The sequence below is a fragment of the Sturnus vulgaris genome, chromosome 1 (genome assembly GCF_052056855.1).
Source record: "Sturnus vulgaris isolate bStuVul1 chromosome 1, bStuVul1.hap1, whole genome shotgun sequence".
Taxonomy (NCBI): domain Eukaryota; kingdom Metazoa; phylum Chordata; class Aves; order Passeriformes; family Sturnidae; genus Sturnus; species Sturnus vulgaris.
Genome location: NC_142243.1, coordinates 32,385,143 through 32,400,041, shown reverse-complemented (window position 1 = coordinate 32,400,041; position 14,899 = coordinate 32,385,143). Strand labels below are relative to the sequence as shown.

The following is a 14,899-nucleotide window of genomic DNA, read 5'->3' as shown; positions in this document are numbered from 1 at the left end:
GAGTTTCAGCAACACCTCTTTTGTTATTCTCACTTTTAGTGTGAGTATCCTACTCTGGAAGATATCATGGGGTGAGCAGCCAGGTGAGTCAAGAGGTTTGAGAAGAGTCTGAAATAGGAGCTGGGGCACTGCCAGCTCCCACTGCCACCTCGTTTGTTTGCAGCTGGAACAGACAGTGGACTGATTTTCTTATTTTTTTGAGTACAGAAGAGAAGCCTGTGAAATTTCAAATGCTGATAATGACTTCTCCAAATGTCATCCTTCCAACTGCCACTGGTCATTCCCAGATTGATTTTTAAAGTGATACTCCATGTAAATCCTTGTTATTTTGGTGTAACAGTACTAAAGATTTTTGGAGTTTTGGACATATTTTATGATGTGATCTTAAAAACAGTATAATGTGTTAGGAGAAATAATTGGGTGCATTTTTATATGGAAATCTTTAGGGGTTTTTTAATTAAATACCACTCACTGTAATTTTTTTCACATCGCTCCTCATTTTCTATATACATTTAATTTTTCTACCTTTTCACTATTAAACACGTTGAACAAAATAACGAAAACCAGTTCAATGGTTCTGTTTTATTGCACAGGTGTATGTTTTTCTACAAGACATTGTGAGCTATGACAATGCTCTAATGTCTGCAAACGTCATGTTTACCAGTCAAGGCTGGATGAAAACTTTGTGCATGTTGTTTCAATATTGAACAGCCTTGGAAAAGCCAATTTTATGTCAGAAGTGTAATTTTATGCTGTGAACTTTGTGAAGGTGTTTTCCTCCTTTATTCTTTCTATATTTTATAATGTTGGAAGTATGTTCTTGAATAAGTTTCTCAGACTTCTAATGCTGAAAGTACTGCTTGGTGGCAAAATCGTAAAAAACACATTGAATGAAAGATTAATATTAGTAAAAGTTAAGAAAAAAAATGTAGGTCATCATGGGTGAAGTAGGCGTGAATGCCATCTGCTAAGAAAATAGCTTTCAGTATTATGTTTCCTGCAACTTCATATGTTGTTATTTTAGTAATTTCAGATATTTTTATTAAAAAAACCCAAACCTTTTAGTGTCCCTCTAAGAAATTCTTTGTTCTACTTTGCTCTTCATAAATTTGTCAAGAGAGTTATATGAAATAAGACTTAAGTATTGTCAGAATTCACTTTATGCACCATCCATAATTAACCACAGGTTTGATTTATTTTTTGTGTTGTAAGTCCTGATGGTCTAGCAAAGCCAGTGCCATATGCCAGCAGTTTAAAATCTAACACAAAGCTGATGAAGTAGAGAGAGAGACAGAAGGCAAAGACTGGTAAAACTCTTTTAATATTAAGCTGTTTAAGGGGACTCTACATCACTTGTAAAAACTTTTGTTTATTTATTGCTGGTTTTGTAGCCTATAATTAAAATTCAGCTTGTTAGTTCCTGTTCAAGTATGACCAGCCTCAAGAATGCTATGAGGCAACCAAAATGTTGGACTGTACACATTATAAAACTCTTCATGTTGTTCTCTGCCATCTCTGTGGCCTGCTTGCAGTGACTGGAGCTGAACTATAAAATTACACACTACTTAGAAATAAAAAATATGCATAGCTTAGTTGCACCACCCTTTCAATGAGCTCAAATCAAATTCTGTGTAAATTATTCATTCTCTCATATTGCTGAGGCATCCTAATTAAAACCTTCAATCTTTAAACCTCTAAAAATACTTGAGAATGAGAGCGTACCTAAAGCTTTTTTCAATCATGGAGCATTTATTTTTTTTTTAATTAAATTCAAATAGCTGCTAGCTTGCACTAACCCGAATCTAAATGTAAAATTAGAGACAGAGTATCTTGTTCAGAATTGTCTGGATCATTTGAAAATAACACTACTTCTACTTTCTTGGTCACCAGCTGGTGATGACTGTCCCAAAGCAAAGTGTGTTAACTAATTGCTGTGACAAAAATCGTGCTCTACTGAAGTGGATCAGGGAGAGCTCCTGTGATTTTTATTTTTTTAAAAAATGTATTTATTTTTTGTCAGGGAAACTACTGATCTCCAGGGAAGGACAGTAACAATTTGCTTGGGAGCAAGACTTTCTTTAATTACTTTGGTGGATTTGAAAATGAATAGAGTTGGAGCTGTAAGCTGTCAATGGAGGCACTGAACTGCTACTGAGACCCATAAAAGTTGTCAGCAGCTTTGTATTAACTGAGCTCTATTGCTGGAGGCTGGCCATATTTTTACCTTGGGATGTAGCAGACATCCTATTGTAGTAAACTTGTATAAACAAACTTCCTGCAGTCAAACTCTTTGGGTCTTCCTTGTTCTGGGCTGTCTGTAATAGTTACACTATTCACAGTTTTCTTTCTTTGGCAAATCTCTGAACTTGCTTTTAGATTTTGTACCCTTGTAGCTAGGCAGAGGCAGGGCAAGATGCAACATGAAGTCACTCTCTCCGAGATGGACCTTCTGATCTTCCCAAATATTGGATTGCAACTTCTGCAGCTTTGTGTTTAGTTTCTTCCCTTTCCAAGGGCAAAAATTCCTTTACCAGCTCTAAGTTGAGTCTCTGTGGTAACCCTAGTTGGATTTGTCTTCCCCTCCAGCATTTCAGACCTTGAGGATGTGGTGGTGGCATTGAGATGGGGAGAGGATCCCTTTTATGGTTCTTTCCTGTTCAAGAGCTGCCCTGTTAACCAGGCAGAGACCCTCACTTCTGGCCTGCATCTTTTTTGTCTAACCCAGCGTTGTGGTTGGTACTTCGCCATTTCTTATTAATTAGGAAAAACATTGCACAAAGTCGTTCACATTTATAATCTGGATTCCCACATCTCTCTGCTTTTAGGTCTCTTTCAGTTTGTCTTTTCCCTATGCCATGAAGATAATGTTGCAGAAAACTTGATCCGTGGAACTGCTTTCCTGGTTCCCATTGTCAAGGTGTTCATTACAAACATAAATATGAATGGATTTAAGACCAGATGTGATGCAGGATCTTCCAGGAGTGTGGTTCACGGCATCTGTGACTCATGGTTCCTGTCGCCTGCCTACATGGACGTGGGTGACATGTGTTTCCAGGCACAGGGACAGCTGCAGGCAGCCTCCTGTCTGTCCTGCAGGAGCTCCTGCTAAAGCCTTAATGGTTTTAATTTGTATTTCAAATGAACACATTTCTGTGAGAGATTTAGGCTGGATATTAAGAAGAAATTCTTTACTGTGAGGGTGGGGAGGTACTGGCACAGGTTGCCCTGAGAAATTGTGTGTTCCAACCCTGGCAGTGCTCAAGGCCAGGTTGGATGGAGCTCTGAGCAATCTGGTCTGGTGGAAGATGTCCCTGCCCATGGCAGGGGGGTTGGAACTGGGTGATCTTTAAGGTCCATTCGAGCCTAAGCTATTTGATGATTCTGTGGTTCTCTGTATACCTTTTTCCTTCATGCTGACTTTTGGTTTGTTGTTTTGTTTTTTGGTTTTTTTTTTAATTAAAAATTTGGAATTAGCAAACTTGTACCTTTTGGCATTAATAATAAAATTACTCAGCACTTGTAGTACTAATTGTCTTCAGTATATGTTATTATTTCCTACAATGCATTTCTAAAATGCTGGTGTTTGCACATTGTGTGTTTAGAAGCAGAGTGTTAAGAAATTAGTGGCCTCTCACCTAGGGTGGTATTAGAAAGTTAACACTGATCTGCTGACAACTACCTGCCCTTGTTCAGAACACTACACACCTCTTTTGTGTTTTCAAGCTCTCTTAATATGAAAGACCTTCTGTAAAAAAAAATCTACATAATACTTAAGAGAAAGCTGTAGTGCTACATATTAAAATACTAATGTTGTAAAGTACACTGGAAAAGGCATCCTTGAGTGGACAAAGACAGAAGCCTCTAATGTTACATTAAAGTGATCAAGAAGAAATATGACATTTTTATAGCTTGTCATCATTGCACTTTATAAAATGTGTAAATGATTTTCTGTGCATCCTAGGAAGAACTGAATCTTGTTACTACAGTTATTAAAGTTATTAAGATTTAAATTTTGAGGTAATAGGCCTGCTTACAAAGGAAAAATACTAAACATTCTCAAAGAGAAGCACTGTTTCCTTTGTACCTTTTTTCTTTTAGCAAATAATGATATACAGGACAAATTACAATTCCAATGTGTCATTAGAAAAACAGGTTTCTGAGAGGGGGATCAAAATTTGTTTGTTTGGTTTGGTGGGTTCTGTTGGTTCTTATGGTTTTGGTTTTTTGTTGTTGTTTTTTTGGCTTTTTTCTTTTTTTAGAAAGTAGATTATGCCAAAGTGTGAAAGGTAAAACAGCACATCAAAGAGGACAAAGCAGCTTTGTCAGATGCTGCCACTCTTTAATGAACATGTCTAGCTCTCCTGCACGAGATGAAAAATCTGTGTTGTGTTTGCTGGTCATAGCACCCCCGTGATATTTTCCTTCAGACTTTGGTGAGGATCATTCCTGGGTCACCAAAACTTTTCCAGTATTTCCATTTGGTGTTCTACTTAAAACCAGACGTGACTGGGTTTGGATTTCTTTCTCCATAGTTAAACCAATTATGTCAGCTTTTTTAATAAAATGTATTGTTTTATGTTGGCCTTGATAGATTTATGCATCTCACATCTTTATGCAGTTCATCAGGTCACGAAGAGCCAGTCTGATTCAAAGTTACACTGATACCTTCAATGATTTGACAGAAAAGTGATGTCTTTTTCTTGATGTGCAGACAGTTCTGTCTTAAGATCTTGAATTACTACATGCTGGCAGACTGACAGATATTTCCAGAGTTATCATTGTGCCTATCAAAACTGAATCAGGGACAATAAATAGTGTGTATTTCAGTAGCACTTTAGCAATAATGACTGCAGTTTGGAAAAGGAATAAGCCTCAGGGCACAGTGAAATATCTTTGTTTTAGTGAACAAGGCAAAGCCTTAAGTAGTAAGAGCAGAAAAATGAAAGACAACCAAGTTCCTGCCAAATGTTTCCCACTCAGGGATGTTATCACTGAGAGATGGGCCTTTCCAAGGTTTTTAGTACAGACTGTAAAGTGATATCATGTGCCTGTTATTTTCCTTACTGAAAATGATAATGATCTTGTCTCTCTCTCTCCCTCTCTATTGCCCGATCACCTTTTGTAAGGTTTCCTCCAGCTGAGCAGCAGTTGAGTGCAAGCAGACCTGCTCCTGGTTTGTTATTTGAGCAGAGGGAGGATTCTCTACCTCCTCAGCCCTGCTGTGTGCAGTGTATCTGCTGCTGGCCAAGGCTTTGATCACAGCTCAGGAGCTGTTGTTTTGTGCTCCACCCTCTTGGCAGGGAGACTGTAGCCCCTCTTTTACTGGGTCACAAATTGTCCCCCAGCTTTTGGGTTATTGTTCATCCATGCCAAGAGCTGGAAGGGGCTTGTGCAGAACCCTCAGTCATGTTGTGAGCCCTGAGCTGCCAGGCAAGCCCTTGGCAAGGCTCCTTCTGAAATGGGGCAGAGAGAGAAGAAGGAGAATATTAATTATTTAGGACCTGACTGTGAGCTAGGTTAGACCTGCTAGTTATTGTGCTTGAAAGTTGGGTGGAAAAGGTAGTATGATAGCTGACTATTAATATAAAATTGCTGCCATTACGGTGTGTATTTTCTGTATCATCCATCACCAAGACTTTTAACATGTCTATCTAGTTTATATACCCAGTAAGTTTGGGTTTTTGGTACAAGTGCAATCTATCACAGATCTCCTGGGAGGATGGAAACAGTGTCAAGAGTATGCATTTAAAATGAATCATGTAATGTGCAGTATTATAGCCAGTTTCTGTGGCGGATGTGAGGAAAAGGTGGTATTTTTATATGTACTCGTATTTCAGGATGCTGAATGACCTATTTCTAAAATTACGTAAGATTTTTCTAATGCAAGGATTGGATTATCTGCCCCAAGGTTTAGTGAAACAGCAAATATTTGCTTTGCTTCGGGAAGTCTAACTAGACTTGACATCGAAGCATGTTCTTGGATGTTTTTCTTGGGATGTATTCTACTGAATTGTTTCTGGGGTTTTGTTTTGTGGTTTGTTTTCTGGTTTTGTGGTTTTTGGGGTTTTTTTGCCTTTTGTGCACTGGGACATACAGGATTTTCTTTCATCAATGATGAACATTATACATGATAAGCAATCTCTTGTTAAATGCAGTATGGTTGTTGTTTGTCTAGCTTTTCCCCTTTTCCTCTGTCTCTCTTGATTAGACTATTAGGAGAGTTTTCTTTGAACTAAATTTTCCTCTTTTGGGTCACTGACATGGCATGATTAAGTTGCTACAAAAGTCTCCTTAAGGAGACAGGCTAGATGGAACTGTTTCTTTGCATCACAGACTACTTCAGAGTAGTATTTTTCATGGCTGATGAAAACATCTGCTCAAGAGAAGTTATGATTTGGACGAGCACCTATCTGATGGAAGGCAGTTCTGAAATGCTTCCTGTTATTGTTAGTCTCCCTAAGCTGTTTGAACTTTTGCTTTCAAAGACAGGTTATTAAACCTATCAGTAAGAGTTGTTTTAAACTGCTTCGTGTTTGTTTCTGCAAATTTTCTTTAGTAAAGAGAATAGCTAGTAACAGAACAGGATTTATGTGCTTTGACCTTCAGTAGTGTGAATCTTACAGTAATTGAGGAATAGCAAATACCTGCCTTGAAAAGACATCTCCAACAGTTGTACATGGTGTATCTGTAGCCTATAAATAATTCTTTCCTAATTTCAGCCAAATGAGACACCAGGATAGATTAAAGTTGGCAAATTGAACCATAACAGAGAGAGACATGAAAGCAATACTAGGAAAAGACTATTGCTTTGTTTATCCAGGCAGATGTGAGTGAATGCAATTTAATAATAGCTGCAGAGCAAAGGTTTCAGCACAAAGTCTTTTTTTAATTCTGTGAAAGTCACTCAATGTTGCTTGCAGCTCTGATTTGGTTTGCTCAGTTCCATGCTTGCTGTATCCACCTGACTCTCATCAGGCTTTATATTGTTTCTATTCTTCTATCCAAAAAACCTTAATTGACCACAGAATGAGATGTACACTTCCAGTTTTGCTTCTCAAAGTCTCTAGTGTTCCTTCACTGCTGAATCAGCTTTGGAGCAGCTGTTAAGGCTTTATTTTTCCTCCAGAACCATGGCAAAAATAATTGCATAATGTTGATTTTTTTTTTTTTTTTTTTTTTTTCTGCAGTTATACATATTTTTTTTCTAAATTTCTCTTCTTTTGTGAGATGGGAAAAATCTTTGATTTTGCTGTAAGCTTGTTGTTTTCAGAATTGTGAGAGATGAAACAATGCTGCAAGGCTGCTTTGAACGTGTGCACTTTTAAAGGTTTGAGGACAACCTCGGATGGTACTTCTGTAAAAAAATAATTGTGTTCCTGTTTTACATATTGTCATATGTTTACATTAGCTTTAATTGATGTAGAATGATAAGGCTCTTAGTAGCAGATAAGTAGAGAAAAGTGCTTTTTATCACCTTATAGTATAGTAGCTCTACCTAATATTTGATACTCATGTATGCTTAATTCTTCAAAATGCACCTGGTGAGGTCATTTGCAGAGGTACTCATGGCCTACTTTTGCAGCTGTTGGCTTTATAGAAAAGAATTAGGCCAATACTTAGCACAGTGAAAATTACTGTCCTAAATTTATTTGGATTTGCCTCAGCCTCACATTCTGAGTTGCCTTTTTGGAGTAGGCCAAAGAAAGTGGCTCTGTGTGCTCCAGAGAAATGTGGGAACAAATACAGCTCTGAGACCATCCTGTGGCATGGAAAGGAGCAAACTTTAATGAATCTGAAGCAATTGGATCGTGATGACCTTAAAAATCAATCAAAATCAAAAGTTGCAATCTTCACTTCATTAGCATAACACTGTTTTTAATGCTTGCTTTAAAGTCGTATTGCTCTTATACCTGGTGGCCTTAATTTCCACAGGTAATGCAAAATATCATTTGCCCTAGAGAGAGCCAGTCACTACTGCTGAAAGCCAGCCAAGTTGGGATGCAGAATCAGTGTTTTCTCACCTTCCTGGAATAGTAAGTGAGTTATTGTTGAAGGGCAGCCACAGTTTTCTTTTTTCTCTTCTAAACTTGAAGGGAATTTTAAAAAATGAGCACAAAGTTGTAAGTTGTTGCTGGAATACACAGCAATTTTTACAGAGGAGTTGGGGCCATGATCGTTATTCATATAGACTTTTTCAAGCTCAGATCTGGAAGTCTCAAGGTAATAAGTTAAATTACTGGGGAACACCAATAGAATAAAGCATTTTGGAGAGAGGACACATTTTTCACTCCTGAATTCTTCAGTGCTGCTAAGAAAAGCCTTTCATCCAGCCCATGCAGTAATTCATTTGAAGGAATAAAGGAAAATTCAAAAGCTCAACTTTAGAAGTAGACTGACAAAAAACACTTCAGGTGCACTCTTCTGGATTTACCTCACCTGTCCCCTGCTCCTTTTTCAAGCACCTCTTGTTAGGTAGTGAGTCATCTTCAGCTCATTTGAATTCTGGAAACGTGCCCATCTCACTCTTTCTGATTCCAAAGGACAAATGACATTGCCCTAGGAGATCTTGAGTACTTCCTTAGGTGGTGTAAGTCTGTGTCTCTCTGACGTCAATGTTAGCAAGTGGAGCAGTGCAGTAAAACTGGACCCTTGTAGTCAGTCACTTAGGAGATCTAACATCAGCCCCTGTATAAGATGAGGCAGGACAAGCTCTAGGCTGGTGTTGTGGACTCAAGGCTTTGAGCACTGGATGCAATCCTAGAGCACATTTAATCCAAGAGGGATTCAGTTTCCATGTTCCAAGACTGCTGTGCAGTGCAACCTTGTTATTACAGGAGATTTGCAGAGAAAGTACCTCTCTGCTCTCTCCTGAAACATTAGTGTAGCCAAACCTTAAGTGTGTCATTTAGACTCCATGCCAGAAACATGCTGATAGAAATATTCCTATGATTATATAGCTTCTCTCTGTGTTGAAGTCCAAGAGACTTCTAGTGTTTTTTAGTTACATGACACTTCTAGGACATCACAACTATTGTGCTGTGTGTTCAAACAGGCAAAGGACATTGTATATCTTAAATCTAATGTGTCCTGGAGATATACCCAGTGTTTTTTGCTGCAAATTAGAGCTTGTTCCTTGCCATGAACTCTGCCAACCACTGCCAAAATGCCAGGTAGTCACCAGTGAAAGCTGAAGGTGCTCATTCTGAACAAGAGCAGTGAAGAGAGCAGGGATTTATCTGAGCAAAGTGTGTTCCAGGGGCAAAGCACTTGCTGCCTGGTTTCAAGGGGATGTCTGAACAATGAGTTTGCAGGAAGAGTGTTTCTATTCCTGTTGAGACTGTTTGACCTCTGCTTGTTAATACAGATATTATAATTAAACTGTTTTGCTAAATGAAGTTTGCAAGTAAAGAAGAAAGTTAGCCTTTGTATTTACTCCATAGTTTAAAACCTGGGATGATTCTAACCTGCTTTTTAAAAAATGGAAATAAATATAAACCTGTTAAAAGTACTAGTTCTTAATGAAATACCACATACATTTATCTTCCAGATAGAAAGTGAGCACACCTTCTCCAAAATGCACTACTCCTAGTCTCAGTCATAACTTACAGTTTGAAGTCCAGGTGTTGGGCCCAAATCACATAGACCTTGCTGTCACTTTGCTGTTCTGGGGTTTTTTTTTGGCCTTCATTGTGCTCACTGTCTATGTAGCTCTCTGATGCTTCCTGGAATATTTACCAAGCTGACTCACCTTCACTCCTGGAAGAACCTCAGGAGAGTTCATTTCTCACTTCACTTGTGGAGGTTGGGGCTGCATCACAGATTTGTTCTGGAGGCAATAGAATATTTCTAACTAGGTAAAGTAAATGCCATAAGGAGAGATTGTGTTTCAGGTGAAAAGAGGTTATGTTGATTGAAATGTTACAGCAAACTCTATTGCCAGAAAGCACTGTAGACTGGAAAAGGTTTCTGTTCAGAAGCTGGATGCTTCAGACTACAGCTGCAGGGAGAGAGATATTCTGCTGCAGAGTGTTGTCTTCATCTTAAATACAGCACCTGGTTTTAATTTTGTGTTCTGGTTGGTTTTTCTTGTCTGTGGCTTTTGATGTATTGCTTTGTTTTGGTTTTTTAAGGAAAATTAATTCTTAAAATGTACAAGACGTTTTACTAGGGATCTGAAATTACTGCTTCTCTCAGAATAGAATTAAAGCTTAAGGAAAAAATGAATGGCAAACTTCAATAATCAGTGATCCCAGCTCAGGACTGTTGTGACAGTGCAAGCAAGGGAATTGTGAAGTAGTGCCTCCCTGTTTTGGTAATGAAATCTCTCTTCTCTCAGTGGAAACTTCCTTACCTTTCTCAGTGGCTGTTCTTGGATTCTTCCTAATTGCGAATAATTTGCCTGAGGCAATAAAATTCGAAGTGATACACAATTTATACAGCCACCTCAAGTCTTGGAAAGCATCACTCTTTTGTAATGTCCTCTGTTTGGATTTTGGTTTTGTTTTTGGTTTTTTTTAAAGTATGCAGTTACCATGACAACTTTTACCCACGCTGGAACTCCCTTACTGGGAGTTCCTGGCATGGCTTCTATTTGCATGTGCTGCAAGGAGCACTGTTATTAAACAGACTGTTAATTATTCTTTCCATCACTTGCTGAGACAACTGATGTGACAGTCGATAGAGCTTTCTGATTCCAGGTAAAAGTGGTCATGCACAGCTCTATGCTGCTAAGTTTTCATGCTCACTGCTTTTAGGTATTACTCTGTTATGTAGAGGGGGTTTTTTGCCTTATAACGTGAAGCCATGCTTAGTTGTTTAAATTATCAAGAAACAGAGAAAAAGATATATTTATTTGATTATACCATAATTTTTGGTGACATTTTATTGGATGTTTGCCTCTCACTTTGCATCTATTTTGGTCCATTTAATATAGAGATTTATGATTTTCTTTGTGCGTGTTTATTAATTTTTAAAAATTAATTTAAATCTGTAAAAATATGCTCGATACCGTGCTTTGTCCTCTGAATAAATAGCTACAATTAAAATGTTTTTAGGATCCAAAATTTATGTCATTCCTATTTGAGACTTGCAAATTTATCTTAAAGTGATTATTCAATTTATTTCTTATAAAATACAGTAATGTGCTCAGCTTGTGTTACCAAAGGCTTTATTATGATTCATGATAGAATGTGGCAGCAAGAGACAGCATCTGATAACTTGGCTTTGTTTCGTTTTTTTCTTCTTTTCCCTTTTAGGAGTTTCCATGGGATACAGATCATGCCACTGGACTGCATTTGGGTAAAGGACGAGTTCAGTATTTCTCTGAGGAGTCTTCCAACACATTTTCCAGATTACCTTTTAATGGTGTTCTAAGTGAGCTTATGTGAAACAAATAGTACTGAGATCATGAGTGAAGAAAAATACTTTGGTGCATCCCAGAAAATGTTGTCTCCTTCAAGAAGTACTAGCAGCTGCTCCTCCAAGCAGGGAAGTCGACAGGTACATTTTTTTCACCAAGCTGAAAGCATTGCTAAGATTGGCTGTTACTTTTTGTCTTAGATATCTGCAACTCTCTTAAACCTTGTCTTCCTGTTGCTTGCTTGTTTTATTTCATCACTTCTTTGCTTTTCTCACTCATTTTTTGTTTGTTTGTTGGTAGCAGTGTCTTGTTTTGAGTCACACATTACTGAATAGCAGGCATGTGTAAAACTGGAATGCTTACAGTGAATTTTGATTTCTATCTTATTGTATGTATGATGTCTTCATAGTGAAATAGAGCTGCTGTAGCATCTTGGTCTCAATGATTTAATCCTGAAATACCAAATCTCTTCTGTTAGGCACTATTTTTTGTGGCAGAATATTGTGTGACTGCTCTGTTTATCTCAAGTTTCCAAGGAAAGGTGTGCATGCATGTGAAAGAAGAATTCATTTTTCATGAACCTGACACAGGGCTTCTTTGAATGCCCATGTGTGCTGGCTGTTGCTGTAAAGCCATAGATAGCAAAACGAGTATTCACATAACAAGATGCATCTGCGTGCCAAATGTAAAGACTGCTTTGTTTTCTGCAGAGATGATGCTAATCTTTAAACCTCTCCCTTTCAAAAGATGTGTCTACAAGTGTTTGCACCTTGTTGAGGCTGCTGAACACAGCTTTGTTTGTGGGCAAGAAATGCTGACCTGCAGCGGCACTGAGAATTAAACTTAAATGTGCTCAATCCATGTTTGCCAAGTCGTGAGCAAAGTATTCAACATAAACTTTTATCTGTACGAGTGCTGGCTTAGTGGAGCTCTTGAAGCCGCCTCAGGCAGAGATTTTAATTGGAATTGAGCATCCCAATCCCTCAAAAGCTTTGGAGTCCTCAGCTGTGTTTTGAAACAGCACCTGCTCTTCTAGGACTTCTGGCCCTGTTCATACAGTTGGCAATGCAGCCAAATGTCTCAACAATTTATGACTTTTAAAGTGCTGCTCTTGTGAGAAGTGCTGTGCATTTCTAGTACACTGAACAATAAAATCCTTGCTCTAAGGACATCTTTTTGTTTTCCTGCAATATTGTTTCTTATATTCTCCATATGAGATTACCTTTGAAAAATCTAATTTAAAAGATTTGGTATTGTCTGTTCAACAGTTTGTGTCTATCAAGTGTTATCATGTATTATTGAAATAATAAGATTTACGTGAGTATGACTAAATCCACTGGTGTGTAATACAGCCATACTTATGCCATTTATTTGCCCTTTCCTTCTGTATGTTAGTTTAAATGACAATACTTTAGGTGTTCTATTAAGAAAACAGCGACCATCTAAAGTTGTATGAGACTGTTAAAAATCCCCTAATCAAAAAAGAACCACATGTGCAATAATTTTCAGGAGCTTTTGTTTGTATTTGTTTTGGTGTTTGTTTCAAAATCCTGGTAGAATGGTGGAATGTAACACTGTTACTGATACCTTTTTATTAATAGCATCGTGAAAGTTTTTATAAATGATGTTGCCAGGTGCTGTGCAGGTTAGGGAGTCACATGCTATGATTTTGGTGTTCTTTTCTTCATGTTCCAGCTCCATGGGGGTTTCTTATTCCTCCTTCAAACACTTGCATCTCTTGTGCTCATGGCTTGTGGGTTAGTGACAGATCTTCCTGCAGGTGCTTTTCTCTGTGCTGCTGCTCTGATGCAGTACTTCTGTGAATCTGATTAAGTAGAAAGAAGATCTGAAAGATCTTGGAGCAGGGTGAAGTTTGCCCAAAAAATAGCAGGATCTGAATTCTGAGTCTCTCATGGTTTCCTAGACACAGACTTTATTGCTGGTGTATGCCAGCCCCAAATAAGTGACCTGATGGCATGGAAGAGCAGTAGTGCCAGGTGCTGTGTCTGCTGTGGTTTAGTTACATATTGGAGGGCTGCTGTGTGAAGCATGACTCCTGTGATGCAGAAAATGAGCCACTCTGCCAGAAAGGAGTTGACTTAAGCAGAGCTACAGGACTTTGAGGGATCCACTCCTTCCTTTGTTATATTTGGTACCCATTTCCTGTCTGATATGGTACATTTGCTGTCTGAACTGAACAGGTTAACAGTTAATCCTCTTCTAGTAAATTCACCTTCAATTTGAAGCCTCATGAAAAATTAGAGGCTACTGCCACTTCCCACCACTTTGCTTTTCTCTTCCCCTCTCCTTCAGTTATGGAAAGGGATTTCTTCCACAGAGACACAAGTCAGATTCTTTTTTGTGAGGAAAGAAAACTGGTGTTGATCTTCCTTTAAATTTAAATTGACCTGTGATCGAAAGAAGGCATGTTGTGCTAATTATTTTTAAATCTAATATGTTAACTAACTTTTAAAATAGGTCCACCAGGGAAAAGCTTTGTGACAGGAGAACCATTAAAAAAACCTCATGTTCCATAAAAGAAAATTAAATCACTTCTGCCAATTTTATGAACCGTAACAAATGCCTTAGTTGCAGCTGATGCCAACCCTTATCCTCCACAAAGTAAGTTTCTATTTTTGGCAGTTTAAAATATTTGGTACAACTGACTGCATTTTGCACTGGAAGAAAGTGTTGCACTGTCATCTGTTTTGTTCAGAGAACTGCAACTGCAAGCATCAGTCTGAGAGCCATTCAGAATATTACTTCATACTTTCCCCTGAAATAATTTGCCTTAAGGAGCTTTATGATTCAGAATATTGCAGCAAATAAGAAGGCTTTTATTATATCAAACAAAGAAAATTAATACATTAACCTAATAATAGACTTATCTCTGAAAACCAAAGTCTATGGTTTTTTTCCTCAGCCGTAGCCCAAGTATGGGCCAAGGAGTGTGTATAGTGGGATTTTTTCAGTGCAGATCTGAAATGAGAACCTTTGGACCTGAGAAAAGTAAAGATATTTTTGCTCCCTTAGCCTCAAGTGAAATTTCTTCCTGGACAGCAAATGCAGTGTTGATCATTTTGTGTAGATTTTGGCCCATAATGATGCAAAATCTTCTATAGCACCATAATCTCCAAACACAACCAATCCAGACATCAGACTTATGCTAGAATTGTTAATGCCATTCATCTGGGAGTTTTGGGGTCTTTTTTGGGGGTTGTGTCTTTTTTTTTTTCAAGTTAGTGCCGTGTTTTGGGCTATCTCTTTCAGTTCCCTGTTGTGGGGTAAGAATAAGCAAAAGGGAGTATAATCTGAATGCTTTCAGGAAATTTTTTGTCTCCAACTTGCTCCTCTGCTATTTCAGAGGGATGAGTAGAGATGATAATCGACCAGCCTGATTCATTTGCCTTCATTTTAGAGAGTAAGCAGTTTTCTTTCACTTCTGCAGCTGCTCCCAGGAATAGCCAGCTGATGCTTTTTCCTCATTCAATGAGGTGTCAAATTTCTTGCAAAACAAAAAACCTGGTCAAGATCTATAGG

General features: G+C 38.1%; 1 protein-coding gene across 9 annotated transcripts in view; it reads left to right on the top strand.

The window, feature by feature from the left end:
* Positions 1 to 14,899, top strand: part of OSBPL3 (oxysterol binding protein like 3) — an 84,906-nt gene that overhangs the window by 28,213 nt on the left and 41,794 nt on the right. For 8 of the 9 annotated variants that reach the window (XM_088163164.1, XM_088163156.1, XM_014894323.2 and 5 more), the window contains one exon: positions 11,256 to 11,499. In XM_088163164.1, the coding sequence (XP_088019290.1) occupies positions 11,407 to 11,499 (93 nt within the window). In that variant the 5' untranslated portion in view covers positions 11,256 to 11,406. Of the gene's footprint in view, positions 1 to 10,599; positions 10,698 to 11,255; positions 11,500 to 14,899 lie in introns of those variants that run through there. The other variant, XM_088163151.1, reaches the window with a different exon arrangement.